The sequence below is a fragment of the Littorina saxatilis genome, linkage group LG5, assembly GCF_037325665.1.
Source record: "Littorina saxatilis isolate snail1 linkage group LG5, US_GU_Lsax_2.0, whole genome shotgun sequence".
Taxonomy (NCBI): domain Eukaryota; kingdom Metazoa; phylum Mollusca; class Gastropoda; order Littorinimorpha; family Littorinidae; genus Littorina; species Littorina saxatilis.
This window is the reverse complement of record NC_090249.1, coordinates 46,333,421-46,354,860: the sequence shown is the minus strand read 5'-3', so window position 1 is coordinate 46,354,860 and position 21,440 is coordinate 46,333,421. Positions and strand designations below refer to the sequence as shown.

General features: G+C 44.0%; 1 protein-coding gene across 1 annotated transcript in view; it reads left to right on the top strand.

Moving 5' to 3' along the window:
* LOC138967259 (uncharacterized) overlaps positions 1-21,440 on the top strand; it is a 46,625-nt gene that overhangs the window by 19,698 nt on the left and 5,487 nt on the right. The window contains exons 6-20 of the mRNA XM_070339781.1: positions 460-756; positions 2,494-2,577; positions 4,182-4,364; positions 5,979-6,089; positions 6,581-6,724; positions 7,321-7,539; positions 8,688-8,852; positions 9,417-9,546; positions 10,448-10,602; positions 12,353-12,433; positions 13,501-13,680; positions 14,017-14,089; positions 14,659-14,817; positions 17,958-18,131; positions 19,448-19,626. Coding sequence (XP_070195882.1) covers positions 460-756; positions 2,494-2,577; positions 4,182-4,364; positions 5,979-6,089; positions 6,581-6,724; positions 7,321-7,539; positions 8,688-8,852; positions 9,417-9,546; positions 10,448-10,602; positions 12,353-12,433; positions 13,501-13,680; positions 14,017-14,089; positions 14,659-14,817; positions 17,958-18,131; positions 19,448-19,626 — 2,334 coding nt within the window. The remainder of the gene's footprint in view (positions 1-459; positions 757-2,493; positions 2,578-4,181; positions 4,365-5,978; positions 6,090-6,580; positions 6,725-7,320; positions 7,540-8,687; positions 8,853-9,416; positions 9,547-10,447; positions 10,603-12,352; positions 12,434-13,500; positions 13,681-14,016; positions 14,090-14,658; positions 14,818-17,957; positions 18,132-19,447; positions 19,627-21,440) is intronic.

Sequence of the window (21,440 nt, the reverse complement as noted above, 5' to 3'; positions counted from 1 at the left end):
GGATTTATGGAGGATATCTTACTGGCTGTATGTAGTGATTGATGTTCATTTTTGTAATTATGTAACGCTTTGGCAAATAATTCTATTTGAATGATCATGTTGAGAGATGAATTTCCTCCACAACTGTCTTTACCTGGTTGAAAAATATGCATTTTTACGATTTTTGTAGCTTGTCGAAGTGACACATTTGCCTGCAATCACGACTTGCTTGATCCCTACCCTGTTTAACACAGTTTATGAAAAGGTAAAAAAAGAGAACGATTAAATAATATGCACTAATCGTACAGCCAGTAAAATATTCTCCACGAATCTGTCGTCCTTTCTTATGTACCTTAATTATCTGGTTCATATTTTACGACAATTTAAAAATGACAAAAAATCACTTGCAACAGTGGGCGCGGATGAGTTGCGTTTCTTTTGCCTGCTCGTACTGTACACACTGACATTTTTCACTTGCAGCAATGCAGTGTAGACAGCAGAAAAAGCACCACGACCCCTCCCCGCAATAAAGTCGCCCCACGCAACACTTCCCGCACCAGCATTCAGGAAGACCTGCGAGACTCCATGCCGGAGATATCTCCAGAAGTTCCGGAGCGAGTGGTGACGCTCGTGCAAGAGATGCTTGCCGCCATGCAGCAAAACCACAGCCTGACCAATTCCGCCTCGGATATGAGTCCTTCTCACGACAAAGCCAAGACGGCTGTGTTGAACATTTGGGATTTTGCTGGTCAGGCTGTTTACTACACTACGCACCAAGTAAGAAACTTTTCTTGAAGGTTTAGTTTAAGAGGGCTGTAACGATTATTTTATTCTTTGTTCTATGGTGGTATCTGTTTCGTATCCTGGCACTTTGTGTGTGTGTGTGTGTGTGTGTGTGCAGTGGTTTTGAACATTGTTATCTGTTATCCCAGAGTGGGTGTTTATGTATCGGAATGCCGGAATCCGGTTTTTGAAAATGTCCACAACCGGAAATTCCGGGTCTTCAATTTTGTTGCAAAAAAAAAAAAAAAATCAGAGAAAAAAAATTGCGGTTCGTTTTGCTTGGTTGAATTTTGACTAGAGATTTCGATCCGAGTTTTGAAGCTCTTTTGGCGGGAGGAGAGAATCTCGGCATTGCTAAAGCCGCCATTTTTTCAGTTATATTTTTCTTGTCACCAGTACAAGACTTGCATGTAGACTAAGGCCCCAGGTTGACACACATGACATTGATAACATATTTTGTGTATGGATGACAGTGATGCCTACTTATATTTTCTTTTTATCTCACCTTGGCTCATCTGTGTTAAACTACACAAGGCATGTGTTCAGTGCTATCCCAGTTTGGTTTGTGGAGTTTCTCTCCTCTGATGTTGTTTCTTCTTGCCTGTGTACACACTATAAGACCGAAGAGACATGTGGCAAATGCTGTCCCTATCTTGTGTGGTTCCTCTCTGGTGGACAGTGAAACCCAGTTATGTTTTCTACATAAAGTCTTAACCTGAAAACAAGAGACATGTGGCAAATGCTGTCCCTATCTTGTGTGGTTCCTCTCTGGTGGACAGTGAAACCCAGTTATGTTTTCTACATAAAGTCTTAACCTGAAAACAAGAGACATGTGGCAAATGCTGTCCCTATCTTGTGTGGTTCCTCTCTGGTGGACAGTGAAACCCAGTTATGTTTTCTACATAAAGTCTTAACCTGAAAACAAGAGATTTTCTAAATGATGTTCTGTTGCTCTGACCATCATTTCCCTATCCAACCTCAGGGGTGATGTTGGAGTGTCAATGTCAAGTACTGCCTCATAAATAATGTTGTCAGATGGCAACATTGATAAGGTGGGATGCTATGTTATATTAAATTACAATGTGTTTGAGTTTATGAATCTGCAAAATCAAATAAATGTTGTACTCCATAGCTCTTATTATTACTCAAAATATCTTCCAGAATGCACCAGATAACATAGATTTGCATCTTCTTTTTAAAAAATTTCAGGGGGGGGGGGGGGTTGGCATGCCCCCGGACCCCCCCAGAGGGCTTGGCGCTTCGCGTCTGCGGGTTGCCCGCTTCGCGTCCAACTTTCAGGTTTTTTTTCTTTTTGGCCAGTAGCACCCATGCTAATGTGTTGTTGTAAGTTTATTGTTATGTTATTTTGCTAGAATGTATCACACACCGAACTGCCCGTGCGAAACAGGCCCACAGACTCCGGAGCACATCCTGCAGACCTGCCTGCTCCACCAGGAAGCCAGAACAGATCACTGGCCCCAAGGTGCCACACTGCAGGAGCAACTCTGGGGCACCAAAGACTCCCTGATCCGGACCACCAGCTTTATTCAAGTTACAAAACTTGAAGTCTAACCTGAGGCCAAAATCCTGGAACGCCGAAGAAGAAGAAGCTAGAATGTATATGTATTTGATGTTGAAATGGTATGTTTTTATTCATAGGTAATATGTAAAGCATAGATTCCTGTGGTTCGCAATGTATAATCTGTCATTATTATTATTATTATTTTTCAGGTGTTCTTGACCAGTCGAGCTGTGTACGTCATTGTGTTCAACCTGTGTGATGATTTCACACCTGTCTTCTCCGACAGCAGCAAGGTATGTACAGTGGAACCCCCCTTTTAAGACCTTAACAAATATGTACAGTGCAACCCCCACCCCCCGCGGGTTAGGGGGAAGAATTTACCCGATGCTCCCCAGCATGTCGTAAGAGGCAACTAACGGATTCTGTTTCTCCTTTTACCCTTGTTAAGTGTTTCTTGTATAGAATATAGTCAATTTTTGTAAAGATTTTAGTCGAGCAGTATGTAAGAAATGTTAAGTCCTTTGTACTGGAAACTTGCATTCTCCCAGAAAGGTAATATATTGTACTACGTTGCAAGCCCCTGGAGCAAATTTTGATTAGTGCTTTTGTGAACAAGAAACAATTGACAAGTGGCTCTATCACATCTCCCCCTTTCCCCGTCGCGATATAACCTTCATGGTTGAAAACGACGTTAAACACCAAATAAAGAAAGAACAGTGCAACCCCCCTTTAAAGATTGCCTAAAATTCAAGAAAATCAGGTTTTAAAAAGGGGGTAGTCTTAAAACGGGGGTAAATTTACAGAGGTTAAGAACAAAAAGTGAGTCATATGAGCATTTACTTATCTTGTTTGTACATTGATATGGCTGAAACGCACTTGACACCTGAAAAATTTTATATTTTCACAAAGAAAGGGAAGCGGTGTAGTATTTTTGAGTCACTTGAGAAAAAGTGACTCTATGTAATCGGTCAGTGTTAGTCTGTCCGGCCGGCCGTCCGGCCGGCCGTCCGTAGACACCACCTTAACGTTGGACTTTTCTCGGAAACTATCAAAGCGATCGGGCTCTTTCTACCATGAGATATGGTCACTTTCAGTGGTTCACTACCTTATTTTGGTCACATTTCATAAGGGTCAAAGTGACCTTGACCTTGATCATATGTGACCAAATGTGTCTCATGATGAAAGCATAACATGTGCCCCACATAATTTTTGAGTCACTTGAGAAAAAGTGACTATGTAATCGGTCAGTGTTAGTCTGTCCGGCCGGCCGGCCGGCCGGCCGTCCGTAGACACCACCTTAACGTTGGACTTTTCTCGGAAACTATCAAAGCGATCGGGCTCATATTTTGTTTAGTCGTGACCTCCAATGACCTCTACACTTTAACGATGGTTTCGTTGACCTTTGACCTTTTTCAAGGTCACAGGTCAGCGTCAAAGGAAAAATTAGACATTTTATATCTTTGACAAAGTTCATCGGATGTGATTGAAACTTTGTAGGATTATTCTTTACATCAAAGTATTTACATCTGTAGCCTTTTACGAACGTTATCAGAAAAACAAGGGAGATAACTAGCCTTTTCTGTTCGGCAACACACAACTTAACGTTGGGCTTTTCTCGGAAACTATAAAAGTGACCGGGCTCAAATTTTATGTGAACGTGACTCATTGTGTTGTGAATAGCAATTTCTTCCTGTCCATCTGATGCCTCATATAATATTCAGAACTGCGAAAGTGACTCGATCGAGCGTTTGCTCTTCTTGTTTATAAGACTTTACCTCATTTGCATTTAAAATCCCCACACGATTCTGACATATAGGAATCTTTTATGATATGGGATCCAATTTCTTATAGATTTATTTTGTATGGCTAGTGATCGTACCATACTTTTTTCCTCCAGGTAAAGGAAGACGAGAAAATGACGACGCTGGAGTACATGGACTTCTGGATGCGCTCCATCCACTCTCACGCAGCGGAGAACACGCGAGACAGCGTGGACAGCACGACGCTCTCGCCCCCTATCTTCGTGGTGGGCACGCACCGCAACTGTCTGCATGAAGATCCCGCCACAAGGGCGGAAATGGTCGGTTTAGACTTAAAGTTTTTGATTTCTTAATCAAAATACATGTAATCAAGTGGGGGGAGGGGATGGAGGGGGGGGGAGGGGGGACTATTCACTCTAGAGATTCCTTTAACAGTTTGCACAAAGGCCCAGTCGCAAGGGCTTATATGGTTTAAACAGTTTTTTTATTCAGTTGCATAAATACAAAGCCGTAATTGAAAGTTGTAATTAAGGGAGCACAACAAGATAAACTTGTAAATGTGCTCTTAGAAACAAACGAGTAATGTGGCGGACAATATTGTAGGGCTTATATGGTCGGTTTAGACTTAAATTATTTGATTTCTTAATCGAAATACATGTTATCAAGTGGAGGGGGGGTGGACTATCCATCCTAGAGAATGGGTGAGGGGATTGGGGGAGGGTGGTGGACGGGACTATTCATCCTTGAGAACGGGTGAGGGGATTGGGGGAGGGGGGTGGACGGGACGGTTCATCCTAGAGAACGGGTGAGGGGATTGGGGGAGGGTGGTGGACGGACGGGACTGTTCATCCTAGAGAACGGGTGAGGGGATTGGGGGAGGGTGGTGGATGGGACTATTCATCCTAGAGAACGGGTGAGGGGATTGGGGGAGGGTGGTGGACGGGACTATTCATCCTAGAGAACGGGTGAGGGGATTTGGGGAGGGGGGTGGACGGGACTGTTCATCCTAGAGAACGGGTGAGGGGAGTGGGGGAGGGTGGTGGACGGGACTATTCATCCTAGAGAACGGGTGAGGGGATTGGGGGAGGGTGGTGGACGGGACTTTTCATCCTAGAGAACGGGCGAGGGGATTGGGGGAGGGTGGTGGACGGGACTGTTCATCCTAGAGAACGGGTGAGGGGATTGGGGGAGGGTGGTGGACGGGACTGTGGTGGACGGGACTGTTCATCCTAGAGAACGGGTGAGGGGATTGGGGGAGGGTGGTGGACGGGACTGTTCATCCTAGAGAACGGGTGAGGGGAGTGGGGGAGGGTGGTGGACGGGACTGTTCATCCTAGAGAACGGGCGAGGGGATTGGGGGAGGGTGGTGGACGGGACTGTTCATCCTAGAGAACGGGCGAGGGGATTGGGGGAGGGTGGTGGACGGGACTATTCATCCTAGAGACCGGGTGAGGGAGTGTGGTACGCACTGGTTTGGGGTGTGCAAAAGGGGGGATTGGAGGGATAGTAGGTAATCCTGGGTGAACTGGAGTGGAGCTGGGGGGGGGGGGGGCGGATTAATTGGTACTTATCCGAGAGAATGGGTAATGGAGTGTGTAATACATGTATGTAAATTAGTGCTTGAGCAGTACATTAGAACATCAATGTTCTTCCCAGGCCTCTGTCTTCCGTCCATTACGCATACTTTTTTTTTATTTGACGCATTGTTGACCCACGGCTGGTCAAATGTCTGATAGTTTAGACACATGGGATGTCGTTTGAAAAAATATTCTGGAGGGGGGTACATGACATTTTAAATCCAGGTCCAACTGACCCAATGTCCTCTGTGTCTAGGAACAACACTCAAACCAAATTCTCAGATTGAAGGGATGTTGTTGAATTTGTTTGAAATGTTCCATCTCACCTATGTCTTACCTGTGTGTCTCTGTGTGCAGGTGGAGGATAAATTCAGTGAACTGCTGGACTTTCTGACAGGCAAGCCATACACCCATCATCTAGTCACACCTTTCTTTGCTGTGGATAACAGCCTGGAAGGAGATGAAGAGGTGAGATATTTTTGTCAACTTCTCTTGGGCCAGCTTTGTGAGGGCAGCGCCCATCTCCTCACCCTCGCTGCCTTTTTTTTTACGGGCCCTAAATAGTGTCAGGTACCCATTTTCAGCTAGGTGGACCGGAGAGCGCTCGGAAAATGAAGTATCTGTATTCACTCCCTGTAGGGGGTTGATCCCTGCCCGTCAGAGTGAGAGGCAAGCACTCTAACCACTATACCACTCCGACTCTCAATTGAGAGGTCTTATAAAGGGGTTCCACTGTATTACTTTTGGTATTGTGGAACCTCCCTTTTAAGACCCCCCAATTTAAGACTTCACTTTGTTTTTAAGACCTTGATTTTTCAGATTTTTGGTTCATAACCTGTGTAAATTTACCTCCATTTTAAGACTCACCCCCTTTTAAGACCTGATTTTCTCAGATCTTATAGGTCTTAAAAAGGGGGTTCCACGGGAGATGTTATGATTGTTTTATTTGTGTGCTTCAGATCAGCAGGCTGAAGGGGGAGATAGAGAGCGTGGCGCGGCAGCAGCCCTACATGGGGGAGCAGATGCCAGTGCGCTGGCTTCGCTTCGAACAGCAACTAACCCAGCAGGCCGACAGTGGTACCCACTGTGCTACACTCAGTCAGGTACGCACAGGTGACCTCTTCAGGGATCTCAAGATGGCTAGTACCGTACTTTCGGGACTATTAAGCACAACTTTTTTTTTCTCTCCCCTGCGCCCTATTGACTGGTATCATTGTTCATTTTCATTTTCATTTTCATTTTCATTACTTTATTGTCCCATCGCTGGGAAATTCGGGTCGCTTCCTCCCAGTGGAAAGCTAGCAGCAACGGAGTTGCGCTACCCAGGTGTCTGCGTGTTTAGGTGTATTCAGCCACCTGCACTTATGGCAGAATGACCAAGGTCTTTTACGTGCCATTGTGATGACACGGGGGTGGGACATGGCTTCCGTCTCTGGGTCTGCACACACAATTGACCTGTGTCCGTCCCGGCCCGAATTCGATCCTGCGACCTTCCGATCACAAGTCCAGTGCTCTACCAACTGAGCTACCGGGCCCCTGTAGAAAATGCTACACTTAAACACCATTTGCTACGCTGATACTTTAAAACAATTCTAAATTGCTACACGTGAGGCTTACAAGGGTTGGCAGGTCTGCTCTTCTCTTCACTGATTGTTTGTGGGAAGCACAGTATCTCATTGCAAATTGTGACATTACACAGGTGAGCGAGATGGCCAGGAACCACGGAGTGGAGTCGACGGAAGAACTACGCACCATGCTGACCTTCTACCACGACCTTGGGCTGCTGATTCACTACGGGGCGAGCGCTGACGGAGTAGCAACACACGACGCAGTGCTAGGCAACACCGTGGTGCTCAGTCCTCAGTGGCTGGCACACAACTTCCGTCATGTTGTCACCGGAACCCGGCCGCAAGAACAGGTATAGCTTAACATCCCAGATACTTGAGTAAATCAAGTCTTAATGAACTCATTCCGCCCTGTGCCGGTAGAATCTATGGGCGCACGCAAACTGCCACCAACGCCTTCCCCCGTAGAATATGCTGGCATCAGCACTCCAATCAAACCGCACCTAGTTTCGCTTTATAAGCATGAATATTAATGAACAAGGGGACTGTACAGATGCAGCACTTCCCTTCCTTAGTTCTCTTTGCAATATGCGCGAGAATTTCAGCTGATTTTGAGTTTGATGGATTGTTTGTGGAAGAATCACTGCTGCAGGCTGAAAGGGTTGAAACAGAGGGAATCTTACAAAGGAGGTAAATTCAGAAATGCAGTGAACTTCCGTCATGTAGTCATGGGCACCAGGCGGCAGAAACTGCAGGTACAGTTCAACAATTGGTTTTGCGGTTCACAGGTATCTGAAAAAATCAGGTCTTAAAAGGGAGGGGGTGTTTTTCTTCTTCTTCTTTTGCGTTCGTGGGCTGAAACTCCCACGTACACGTGTTTTTTGCACGAGTGCAATTTTACGTGTATGACCGTTTTTTACCCCGCCATTTAGGCAGCCATACGCCGTTTTCGGAGGAAGCATGCTGGGTATTTTCGTGTTTCTATAACCCACCGAACTCTGACATGGATTACAGGATCTTTTCCGTGCGCACTTGGCCTTGTGCTTGCGTGTACACACGGGGGGTGTTTGCGGACACCGAGGAGAGTCTGCACACAAAGTTGACTCTGAGAAATAAATCTCTCGCCGAACGTGGGGACGAACTCACGCTGACAGCGGCCAACTGGATCCAATGCCAGCGCGCTACCGACTGAGCTACATCCCCGCCCGGAGGGGGTGTTCAAAATTAATGGAGCTAAATTTACAGAGGTCTTAAAAAGGGGGAAGTCTTTTCTTCTTCTTCTTCTTCTGGGTTCGTGGGCTGAAACTCCCATGTACACTCGTGTTTTTGCACGAGTGGAATTTTACGTGTATGACCGTTTTTACCCCGCCATTAAGGCAGCCATACGCCGCTTTCGGAGGAGGGGGAAGTCTTAAAGGAGGGGGTCTTAAAGGGGTGGGGGTGGGGTCTGTACTGGGAGGATTTTCTCTTAGAGTTTACAGCGTCACTTTTCTTTCTCCAGTGGGAGCTGCACAAAGACAAGTGGGACTTGCTAGAGCAACACGGCGTGTTGGACGTATCACTGTTGGGATTTCTCTGGCCGCACGCCCTACCCCACAAACCTGTGCTGCTGGGGCTGATGGAAAAACTGGATCTCCTCTGCCCTCTGGCCGTCTCTGCTGCACAGGTAAATCTCCTTCATGATGTCTTTTAACGTCGTCATCATAATTATCATCGTCATCGTCATTGTCGTCATCATTATTTCTCTCTGTTTGTCTCTCTCTCTGTTTCTTTCCCTCATCCCTTACCTTCCGGTCTCCCTCTCCTCTCCCTCCCCCCCACCCCAAGGTCACTGCGTACACCACATTATGTCACTGTGCAGTGTGTTGTCTTTATTAGGCATGGTCATAAGTCAGGAGAAACATCTTTGTTTAATGTTTGATCTTTGTAATATATTTAGTGTGTGTGTGTGTGCCCCACGCGCATGCATGCGTCCATGCGTGCATGCCTCCATGCCTGTGTCTTTTTGTGTGTGTGTGTGTTTGTTTTAGTGTCTGTGTTGGTGCGTGTGTGTGTGTTTGTGTGTTTGTGTGTTTGCCTGCATGTCTGTGTGTTTCTATTATTCATTAGTATCTTTGGTGTATGTGTTAATGCCTTTTTTTCACAAAAAAGGTTTACTTTCACTGCTGTTGATTTATAAAATTAATATTGTAACTCCAGGAGTAACCATTCTTTTTCCCCTTAATTCCAGGGAAGCAGCGATGATGCGCAGAAGTATGTTGTTCCCATGCGTCTGCCCTCCTGCCCAAAACTCAACAGCATTTACATCCAGACGGCAGAGGACTGTGTCTTCTATCTGGACTTCTTTGGCTTCTTGCCAGGTGAGAATTTCTCTGTGTAGACAGTATTGGCGTTAACTGGTAATTACCGTATTTTACCAGTTGAAATGAGAAAATACCAGAAAATAATTGGCTGCCGGTATAACCTACCGGTTGATTTTTGGAACTACTGTGTTTTTTTCTGGTAAAACAACAAAACCAGTACTCTGAGTTGGACTCTTACTGGTTCCAATGACCAGCCTACCTTTTTTCTGGATAGTTTTCATCATAAAAGTTTGTGTACCAGTTTGAAAAAATAATAGCGTCATCACTGTGTAGAGTGTTTGTGACAGAATAGACAATGTTCAGCAATAACTCTGTTCGGTTTGTATGGGTTATGAAAGAGTGAATACTCTTGCTTTCATTGAGGCAAACTTTCTCTCGTGACATTGTAGGCCAGTCACTAGCAAGGGGTGTGTCTGAAACACAGGGACAAGGAGTACATGAGGAAAGCTTGCCTCACATAAAGCAAGAGTATATTCTCTCTATCACCACCCATACAAACCAGACAGAGTTATTCCAGAGTTTGTCTATTATTCACAATGCATGGCCAGGTAGTCAAGTCAGAGCACAGGTTGATTCATATTACTGTAATGATTGAAATTATCTGAAAATCTTTTGAGGCAAGTTCCTATTTGCTTTGTTGTTTTCTTTCTTTCTTGATTTTTCTGCCTGAGAAGTTCTTTAGTGCTCTTTGTCCACGATTAACAAGTTTGAAAATTAATATCGTTCATTACCAAATTATTGTATATAGCATTAAAGATAGACAAGCGTGTTAAAGAGTGGAAATAGAGAGTTATTCCTGATGTATATTCCTATGTTAATTATATTGTGTTTCATACTGCACTTTTCAACCTTGTATGTGGTGTGCAATTACCTTTGTGTTATATCATCTGTTTTCCAGACGGGCTGTTCTTCCGGATATTGAATCGTACGTTGCGCTGGTCCCAAGAGCGTGGCGGTCGAGACCAGTGCTTGCATCGCCAGGTCGCCAGGTTTTACCTTGACACTGATCATGACCTTGTCATACACATGTCTCCACGGCAACATCGCATCAAGGTCAGATTTTACTGTTAGTAAAGGGTTGATTTGATCTTTATTTTGATCTTTTTGGAAAACATTTTCATGAGGATGACTTTTTTGTATATATCTACAATTATAAAATCCCAAAACAGATAGTCTGCTATCTTTCCAAAATCGAGAATCAAAAAAACAAGAAAGGTTAGTTATTGAAACTTTTAGTTTTTGCCCGGTAGCTCAGTTGGTAGAGCACTGGACTTGTGATCGAAAGGTCGCAGGTTCGAATTCGGGCCGGGACGGACACGGGTCAACTTTATGTGCAGACCCAGAGACGGAAGCCATGTCCCACCCCCGTGTCATCACAATGGCACGTAAAAGACCTTGGTCATTCTGCCATAAGTGCAGGTGGCTGAATACACCTAAACACGCAGACACCTGGGTAGTGCGACTCCGTTGCTGCTAGCTTTCCACTGGGAGGAAGCGACCCGAATTTCCCAGCGATGGGACAATAAAGTAATGAGAAATGAAATGAGAAATGAGAAATGTTTTGTCAAAAATTAAACATTTCAATAACCATTTTAATTAATGAAAAGTGAAACAAATGTGCAATGAAAAGCCTGTTTCAGTTTTCTTTGAGAAAAATTGTATTTTGTATGGAACAGATAATAAGTTCTGTAAATTTGATGAGGAATTAAGTTTCAGCAGCAATACATGTGATAAACTAGAACAGTGACAGGAGACAGAAATGTCCAAAGCATGCCAGCTAAACTAAATTCGGTCAACTGAACTAAATTAACAGTCCAGGACTGGTGTGCAGGAGTCAAGGTTCGAAACTTTTGTCCTCAATAGTCTAGAGTAATTTATAAGGGACTAAAGTCTCCAAACCTGTCTCCTGCATACCAGATTGTGACAGTATTCAATCCTGAATTCCACCCCGGCTACTTGCATAGCTACTGACCTAGATTGTCAAACAGTTACAGTGGAACCCCCCTTTTAACACCCCCCATTTTAAAGGTCCTTGTCTACATTTTGATACCGAAATCGCCATTTGATCATTAAAATGCAGAGTCTATTATCTACAAATATCAACAATACACCCCCTTTCGATCAGGAAAGACGAAGCCAGTGTAGCCGTTTGAAAATTCATTGTAGTATTCCAGCGTAGTACTCATAGTAGGATATCCTTATTTGGAAAATGCCAAGCGCAAAACTCCTCAAATCCCGTGCATTTCGTGCGTTTAAAAAAAAGCGTGGACAGCGCTCCAGTGTCAAACTGTTGCTGCACTTGTTTGGGCGTGGCTATAAGCATAGTGACATGAATTTGATTGGTCAGTATTTTTAGGCAAAGCACATGTTCTCAGCAAACAGAAAACAAAATATTGGAAGCGTGAGTCACGCTACCCAAAAATAAAATCTTTTTTACATATATTTTTTTTTCTATAACTTTTTTCCCCATGGTTCATTCATCATCTGACATAACTTTTTAGCGAAATCTAACCATAAGATTATTGAAAAAAAAGCAAAAATGTAGGCGACCACCTTTAAGACTTTCCCCCTTCTAAGACCTTGTCTTTTTACACTTTAGTTCATAAGTCTTAATTTACCAGTACCCCCACTTTAAGACTCCCTCCTTTTTAAGACCTGATTTTCTCGTTATTTTTGAGGTCTTAAAAGGGGGGTTCCACTGTAATAATGATCACACTATTTGATAATTGTCTGAGATTTTATTTGTGTGAGAATGTGTGGGAAGAGATGCAGTGCTGATGGTGACTGCATGCGTAACGTGCAGGTTGTGGCTCTGAACGTGGGAACCCAGGAGGCGACGTCATCAAAACGGAAAGGAAAACCCAAACCCGAGGCCTGCGCCTTAGTAAGATTTCCCTTCTCTATTTCATCTTTTTGGGGGGTGATGCGGGGGGGGGGGGGGGGGGGGGGGGGGGGGGTGGAGATGGGGGGGTCGAAATGTGTGTGTGTATTCAACCTTACCGGGTCTCAGAATAACATAACAGTACATACTCTTAAAAAACACTGTCCAGCCAGATGCTTTTGATAACTGTTTCACTAAACCCAAGATTTATGCAAAACAAGATTTCTACATTTGAGTAATTTTTTTGGTACGGTGGTAGTTGTTAGGTCTGTTCAAAGGCAAAGCCTGTTGTGCTGTTAGTCAGTCTGCTGGAAACGCAGCAGGGTATGCCGTTTGGGATGTCACTTATGTAGACCAGGCAACATGTGGGTGAGAGCACGCCACTTGCACATCCATCCAGTAACACCCTTGCTGATCTCCCATGATGGAAGCTGGTCTTGGTTTGTGTGTACATCCTCCCACCTGCTCCAGTTAGTCTGCTTTCTTCGTTGTTATATTCTTGGATGCCTGTAGCTGATTACCACTGTATATATACACTGACCTTTCAACCAATGTATTCACAGTTTGTACTCTGGACAAATGTTCAAAGCCTATCGAGAGCTACCACTTTTAATGTGAGGATGATTAGGAATACACTTCTTCTTCTTCTTCTTCTTTGTTCGTGGGCTTAGACTCCCACGTTCACTCATGGTTTTAGCACGAGTGGATTTTTACGTGTATGACCGTTTTTACCCCGCCATTCAGGCAGCATACACCGATTTCGGGGGAGGCATGCTGGGTATTTTCGTGTTTCTATAACCCACCGAACTCTGACATGGATTACAGGATCTTTTCCGTGCGCACTTGGTCTTGTGCTTGCGCATACACACGAAGGGGGTTAGGTCACTAACAGGTCTGCACATAACTTGACCTGGGAGATCAGAAAAATCTCCATTCTTAACCCACCAGGCGGCAGCGACCGGGATTCAAACTCATGACCTCCCGATTAGGGATACACAATATTCATCAGCTTGTTTGGCAGCTTTGTGAATTATTTGTGTTGATTGTTTTATTTTTTTATTTTTGAACAGGTGAGGAACTTTTTAGAGTCTACACTGGCAGACCTGCGCCACCTGTGGATGAAGCGAATCGGGTATCAAATCTGCGTGGCGTGCACCTGTGAGCGTGTGTGTGAGGAGCATAAGGCAGAGGCCTGTGACAAGGACGGGTGTCTGCATTTCTTGAACCTTGACGAATGTCTTGCTAACAAGGTACGACTCAGTCGTTAAATGTTATTTGTATTTTTGATCAAAATATGACATTTTACACAGGTCGAGACAGTCAGTGTTCCTCCGAGACCATGCCAGCGGTAAAAGGATTATATAAGTATGTTTTTTATCTGGTCCAGAATTTTTATATTTATTGCCATTCTTTGTATGCTTATTATGTCTCTGTGAGTAATGTACTGCTGGACTGGAGAAGACGAAAATAAAATTAGAGATTATCCTCACGAGTTTATGACTTACTTTTCAATGAAATAGAATACTAAAGTTTTGTTTTGTTCCTTGCTTGGGAGGTGATGTGTGGGTGAATTTATATGACTGCAGGTGGTGTGCTGTGATCATCGCCGCGTGAAGACCGAGCGTTTCCAGAACTGGTTTCCCAAACCACTTGAAACAGGTAATACACATCACTTGTTGTGTCACGATATGTGAAATATCTGTTTAATTACGGAATCAAAGGTCAAGCGCCACCAGCTCTAACCAGGTATAAATTTATACAGGTGTGTCTGTGTGTGTGTGTGTGTGTGTGTGTGTTTGTTTGTGTGTGTTTGTGTGTGTTTGTGTGTGTGTGTGTGTGTGTGTTTGTTTGTGTGTGTTTGTGTGTGTTTGTGTGTGTGTTCGAGTGAGGGCACGTGTGTGAGTGTGTGTGAGTGAGGGCATGTGTGTTTATGTGTGTGTGGGCATGTCTGTGCATGTGTGGGCATGTCTGTGTGTGTGTATTTGGGAGTGCATGTATGTGTGTGTGTGGGGGCATGTCTGCGTGTGTGTGTGGGGGGGGGCATTGTGTGTGTGTGGGCATGTCAGTGTGTGTGTGTGTGTGCGTGTGTGTGTGTGTGTGTGTATTTGGTAGTGCATGTATGTATATGTGTGGGTCTATGCCTCTACCTGGGACTGCATGTGTCAGTCAGTGCGAGTCTGCATGTGTTTTCCATCTGTAAAACTAAATCAATGTATTGCTGTACGCAGGCTTCCAGTCGCCGATCCTGACCAGCACCAAGCTGACGGAGACGTACGGCAACATCGAGAAACACGTGGAGGACCTGCCGGCCTGGATGAAGGGGGCGGCCAAACTCCTCAACAGCGGCGACGTCAACCAGGACTGGACCGCACTCGCTCAGCTTCTGGGTAAGTTTGTTTTGTTGGCAAAACTCAAAACGCTGGGATGTGATTTAATTTGTGCGTGGATCTGTTGAAAAACGGGGACAAATTTAGAGATAAATGTACAGAGGTAATGAACAGAAAATTAGAAAAAGCAGTGTCTTAAATGGGGGTGGGGGGAGGGGGGGGGTTGCATTGTATTCATTGTTGTGTCCCCCATGTGTCTCCGTGCAGCCAACTTAAACTTTTCTTACAATAAATAAGTAGCAGCTACCTTTTATATTTGGGATTATCTAGTATGTCTTGTGCATGAACAAACAATTGTTGTTAGATAATTATCTCCCCTGGGCTGCTGGCTGTTCTGCCTTAACATTTGTATTGAAGTGAGACATTGAGTGTAGAACATTTAATATGAACGGGGTGCTACTGTTTGAGACACGACGAGAACTTCTTCTTCTTCGGCGTTCCAGGATTTTTGGCCTCAGGTCAGACTTCAAGTTTTGTAGCTTGAATAAAGCTGGTGGTCAGGATCAGGGAGTCTTTGGTGCCCCAGAGTTGCTCCTGCAGTGTGGCACCTTGGGGCCAGTGATCTGTTCTGGCTTCCTGGTGGAGCGGGCAGGTCTGCAGGATGTGCTCCGGGGTCTGTGGGCCTGTTTCGCACGGGCAGTTCGGTGTGTGACGACGAGGACTAATCTGTGCATGTGATCTTGATTCTACCTGTACAATGGAACCCCTCTTTTAGGACACCCCCACCCCCCACCCCCCAATTTAAGACCTCCCCCTTTTTAAGACTCCTTCTTTTTCAGATTTTGGAGGTCTTAACACTATTGTGACTAGCATTGCCACAGCGTTAACGTCCTGCCTGCCCAAGCTTGCCACCAAGAAACTTCCCAAAAAACAGTAACTGTAAAGAAATCTGTCTAGCAAGCTTGAATTAAGTCCAATCACCACCAAAGTTTGTGTACTACAGCAGTCCCTGCAATGTACGGCCCCCGGCGTGAGCGGACACCTGACATGTACGGACACATTTGCTCGGCACGGAGTGTTTTCCTTCTTTATTTGCCCCCCCTTAAACGGACACCTGCAAAACGTGGACGCGGACACTCATTTTTGGTCCCAACAGCAGGTCATACCTCCATTGTACGGACAGACCATCGTCAAATTTTCACCACAACAAAATCGATAACGGAGCAGTCCGGCTCTTGGTACAAAGATCACAGCCGCAATGGTGTGATGACAGTCACTGATAACTTGAGTGCACGTGTACCCATCGTGTGTCTGTGTGTAGTAACCTCGTTCATTGACAAGATACTCTTGTTTCCCCTCAGCCTTGACCAGTGAGTCGGTTGCCTAATCTATGAACCCTTCAGTTGTCTTGCTTTGTCAAAAGTTACGACACAGTCAACTGGTTTTGCTCTGAGTGAACAGTGCAGCTGGCCTCTCTGGCCACAGCCCCCAACAGTACATGGCTGGAGGGAGTGAGAGAGAGAAAGGGGGGGGTGGAGGGTTAGCTGGCTAAACTCTGTGGGGTGTCCGGTGTCACCGCATGTCAGCAGGAAGAGCATTGGAGAGAAATAGAGAGGTGTACTCTTCCACACAATTTCCAAGCATCAGTTGTCACGGCTTGGGGTAGGCATTAGTGAGGGAGAGTGGGAGCTGTGTTATGTACAGTGTATTTCCGACTGAAGAGTGAAAAGTCACTGCCATGCCACATGATCGGCATGCAGTCAATAAAGCCAGACAAGAAACAAATAAATTACTTGATTATGACATGCAGCTCTATCTGCTGCTATTTATTCAAACTGGTTTTCAAGCTTATTCTTGCAAAGCATCTGCACACGCTCCTCTGTGCTGTGTTTGTGTGGCTGCTTTCGTATGTCAGTGCATGGTGAGTGTGTTCACTGCCTTGAGGATTTATTTTATCTCTTCTTTTCAACACTTTTCATACAAATTCTTTTTACAGAACGTGTAAAGAAGTATTAGGAGTTTATTGTTATTGCTTAGTAGCCACAAGAAGTGATTAGCATAGACTCAATCCTGTTGTTTGTGTGTCTCTGTGTGAGTGTATGGGGGAGGGGGTGGTGTGGTCACCCCTCCCGTGACCGGACACCTGCAATGTACGGACAGTTTTGCTATGGCCCAAGGGTGTCCGTTCATGAGAGGGACTGCTGTAATTAAAAAATGGATGCCCAGTTCAGTCGGGCTATTTATAAGTTTGTCACGCGATTTGTTTTAGCATAGAGGGGTAAGAAAGGGGGATAATTTGTGTTTTTTAACGTTTTTTTTGTGTTTTCTTTTCCACTGCTTTTTTAAAAGTTATTTTTTAACAGAAAGTATTATAAATAATGTTATAACCAAACAAGGTGTAAAACCTATGAATTAGCTGAAATATTGTTAACATTGTACACAGAAATAAGGAGACACTACAAAGAGAAAAACAAGCAAATCACGCATTCACTCACAGCATCCTGACTCAAATGAAACAAAACTTTGACACTCACCAAATAATGTCCACGTAATCCATATTGAATATAAGTCACATTTTCACAACAAAGTACCAACTGTACACCTATAAACATTTCCAAAAGGATTAGGAGGCTCCAGCCAGCCATTGTTATCAGTGCTGCCACGCCCCCTTGCACCTACACGATTCCGAGATGTGCGTCTAGCAGTACCACCCCGTGTAGTTTGCCGACTCGTACTAGCAACAACAAGACTGTTTCTTCTTCACTATCACTGCTATTATCACTTTCTTGAGGCGAAAACGACACGTCGGAATCATGATCTTCAGGATCCTCAAGATCCAACGTCCGGAGAATCTCCTCCCGTGACAAGGCTCACCTTCGATTCATTTTTTTTGTTCGAAAAAACCATGCAAATCTGCACTAATTTGATCAGGGCGGAAGAGGAAACCATGTGTATCAAGGGAAACAACTCAATTTATTGCTATCTTCAAAAACCGGGAAGCAATCACGAGTCGTGTACCTTGTATGACTGTTACTGAAAAATTCACCTCCCGTTCATGGGCGTGTCAGCGCTGCAACTGATTTATTCACCTCCCGTCGCGAAAGTGTTAAAAGGCGGGTTTCACTGTATATTGATTTACTGATGATATTATTATGGCTGTCAACTTTACTGTTAGAAAATGATATATTTTATGTTGACAGGCTACAAGGCAACACGCATTGAACGCCTGATGGAGGATGTCAACCCGCCCCTCGCTTTGCTGACCGACTGGGTCGTTTCCAACGGCAACACCTCCATGGCTGTTGACCTTTTGACATTGTACCTTCAGCAGCTAGGGCGCATGGACATTGTACAGATCATCCAGAAAGCAAAAGGTGTTATTTCTTTACTTCTTAATCATTTGAAGAATAATGCCTTGAGGAGCTGAGAATTTTCTGATTAAAAGATATTTCTAGACGGATTTTTATTTTAAAATTTTTTTTTTCAAAACTCTATAGGAAAGAAATAGTTTACCAATATTCCAGAATCAAAAAACAAGAAAGGTAAGTCATTGGAACTTTCATTTTTATTTATTTTTGTACAAGAAAAGACATTTACAATAACAGCAACCCATCGTCATATAGCCGACAGGCAAAGAAATAATTATGAGACAAATGAAAGAAATGAAAGAAAATTTCCCCCCGCGGGTTAGGGGGAAGAATTTACCTGATGCTCCCCAGCATGTCGTAAGAGGCGACTAACGGATTCTGTTTCTCCTTTTACCCTTGTTAAGTGTTTCTTGTATAGAATATAGTCAATTTTTGCAAAGATTTTAGTAAGAAATGTTAGTCCTTTGTACTGGAAACTTGCATTCTCCCAGTAAGGTAATATATTGTACTACGTTGCAAGCCCCTGGAATAAATTTTTGATTAGTGCTTTTGTGAACAAGAAACAATTAACAAGTGGCTCTATCCCATCTTCCCCCTTTCCCCGTCGCGATATAACCCTTCGTGGTTGAAAACAACATTGAACACCAAATAAAGAAAGAAAGAAAGAAAATTATCTTGATATGTTTTCGATCCTTCTCTGGAAAGAAAATCTTTTTTCTCATACTGTGTTTTAGTGCTACATGTGATGAAAGAACATTCTTTGCACAAACCAAGTGTCCCGACATTGCATGTAGCCTGTCATGATAGGTAGATTTTAGTTGAGGTAATAGAAGACTGGTTTAATGATTGCAGAGAGCGAGGGCGTGCTGCCCTGGGTGTTTCTCAGCTACCAATGGGAGACACAGGATAACCCTATGTAGAGAGGGTTGCATTCAGCTTTACTGTCCCATGTAACAGCCCTCTACCTGTCTGCTTGCATTCACCTTTAATTAGACCGGCGCGGTTGGCCTAGTGGTAAGGCGTCCGCCCCGTGATCGGGAGGTCGTGGGTTCGAACCCCGGCCGGGTCATACCTGAGACTTTAAAATTGGCAATCTAGTGGCTGCTCCGCCTGGCGTCTGGCATTATGGGGTTAGTGCTAGGACTGGTTGGTCCGGTGTCAGAATAATGTGACTGGGTGAGACATGAAGCCCGTGCTGTGACTTCTGTCTTGTGTGTGGCGCACGTTATATGTCAAAGCAGCACCGCCCTGATATGGCCCTTCGTGGTCGGCTGGGCGTTAAGCAAACAAACCTTTAATTAGCCTTACCTGTTTGATTGCAGAGAGTGAGAGCGTGGTGCCCCAGGTGTTCCTCAGCTACCAGTGGGAGGCCCAGGACCAGATGAGAAGTCTGCGTGATCACCTGGAGCGCCTGGGCTTTGCTTGTTGGATGGACGTCGGTCAGATGGGGGGCGGCGACCACCTCAACGCCAAGATCGAGGAGGGGCTCCGAAAGTGCAAGGTCAAAACTGTTCTTTTGAGACATTTGCTTAGTCCTCTTCCCAGACTCAGAGAACAAAAAGATAGTTGCACCTCAGGGCTCCCCACCAACGCCTCACATAGAGGGTCCCGGGAGACCCACTTTCAATTTTTTTAGGGTCCGTGGGCCTCATCATCGGAGTTTTAGAGGGTCCCAAGAGTCCATGGGCCCTAGGCGTAGCTACGTGTGAATCGGCTTCAATCTCCTTTTTGATGTTGTTCCCGTGTGAAATTGGCACTGGTGCTTGCACTGGAGTTAACTGACAGCGACAGTCTGAAAACAGTACATAGGCTAGGCACACTAACGAATAATTAGTGCGTTCGGGGACCCCCTCTGAATTTCTATTACATGTTTTCAACTTCTAGTGTTTTTTTTTTTTTTTTTTTTTTTTTTTTTTCTTTTTCTTTTTTTTTTAAACCTCAGTTGCATGCAGGTTTGCTACTACAATTATTTTTTTGCCTTATCATTTTTTTTTTGTTTTTTTTTTTGTTGTTGTTGTTTTTTTTGTGTGTGGCTTGGAGCAAACCTTCTTCATAGGTCTTTTCTTTTCTCTGTCAAATGTGTACATTTTTATATCAATAAACCTTATCAGTAAACTAATATGTTTAAATAAATAAATACATAAAAGTAATCATAACATAAATTTATTCCTAATGTTCAGCTCAGTTTCCAATAATACACCCAAATCTAACTTTTTCCCATATCTAAATTTTCCAATGGTCATTTTGGTAATTAAAATACAATAATTCACAAAGTAAATATAATCACTTTTCAAACTTTCCCTAAAATAACCCAAAAATACATTTTCTTCATTCAAAATGATGGCAACATGTATTTTCTTATACACAAAATCTTTACATATTTTCCAACCCTTCATCACCTCTTGGCAACTAAAAAAGAAATGTTCAAGGGTGTCTAATTCATTACAAACTTCACACTTATTCGATGTTCGTAATCCCATTTTGTTTAATAAAATATTGGTTGGATATATTCTATGTAATAGTTTCCAGTGCAGCAGACGTAATCTTTCTTCTTTTGTGCTGTTAACGGCCAGTAACCAGTTTCTCTTATCCAAATCTACATTATGTTTTCGTTTCCAAAAATCACAGGCACTCGGAATCTGGACATTCAACTTCTAGTGTTGTATAGGATGCAGGGATGCACAGTTTCGGGAGCCCTGCACCTGGATTGAAAATATGTATGGGTCCAAATGTCCTGGCTACAAAAGATTGTTCTGAACAGGGATTTATGTCTCGACATGTATTTCTCTCTCTCTCTCTCGACTGTATACAGAGATAAGAACAGCCTCGCTTTCACCTAGATCCTGCCTAAAAACAATGTTCAGACCTCGTGTTCAGACTCGGCGTAATGATTCCGAAAGGACTACTTTTTAGCGGTCAAGTTCAGTCGTCCGCATACTCGAAAGTGAAAAAAAGATGAAACGTTTTGCTACAGTATCGGGGGATGAACTGTCGAAGAAGAAAAAGAATCTCGTGCCAACTACTACGCAGAAGACCATCCGAGTTGTCCAGAAGAAGTTCTAAAACACGTCACGTTCCAAATCAAAAGACGACATTCTACTCTCTTACGTCACTATTCTTGGTTTACGGTACCATTCGGCGGCTTTGCTACGAGTATGCCATAGTCTTGGTTGGCCGAGACCTTGAGGTGGAATGCGAGTGATTAGGTTTGTTGATTTTGCTCGGAGAAGTGGTCCGTGTTCAAGCAAGTTTCTTTCTTCTTTGAAAACAAAAACCCTAAGACCAGTGAATGTCGAGATATATATGTTAATTGGA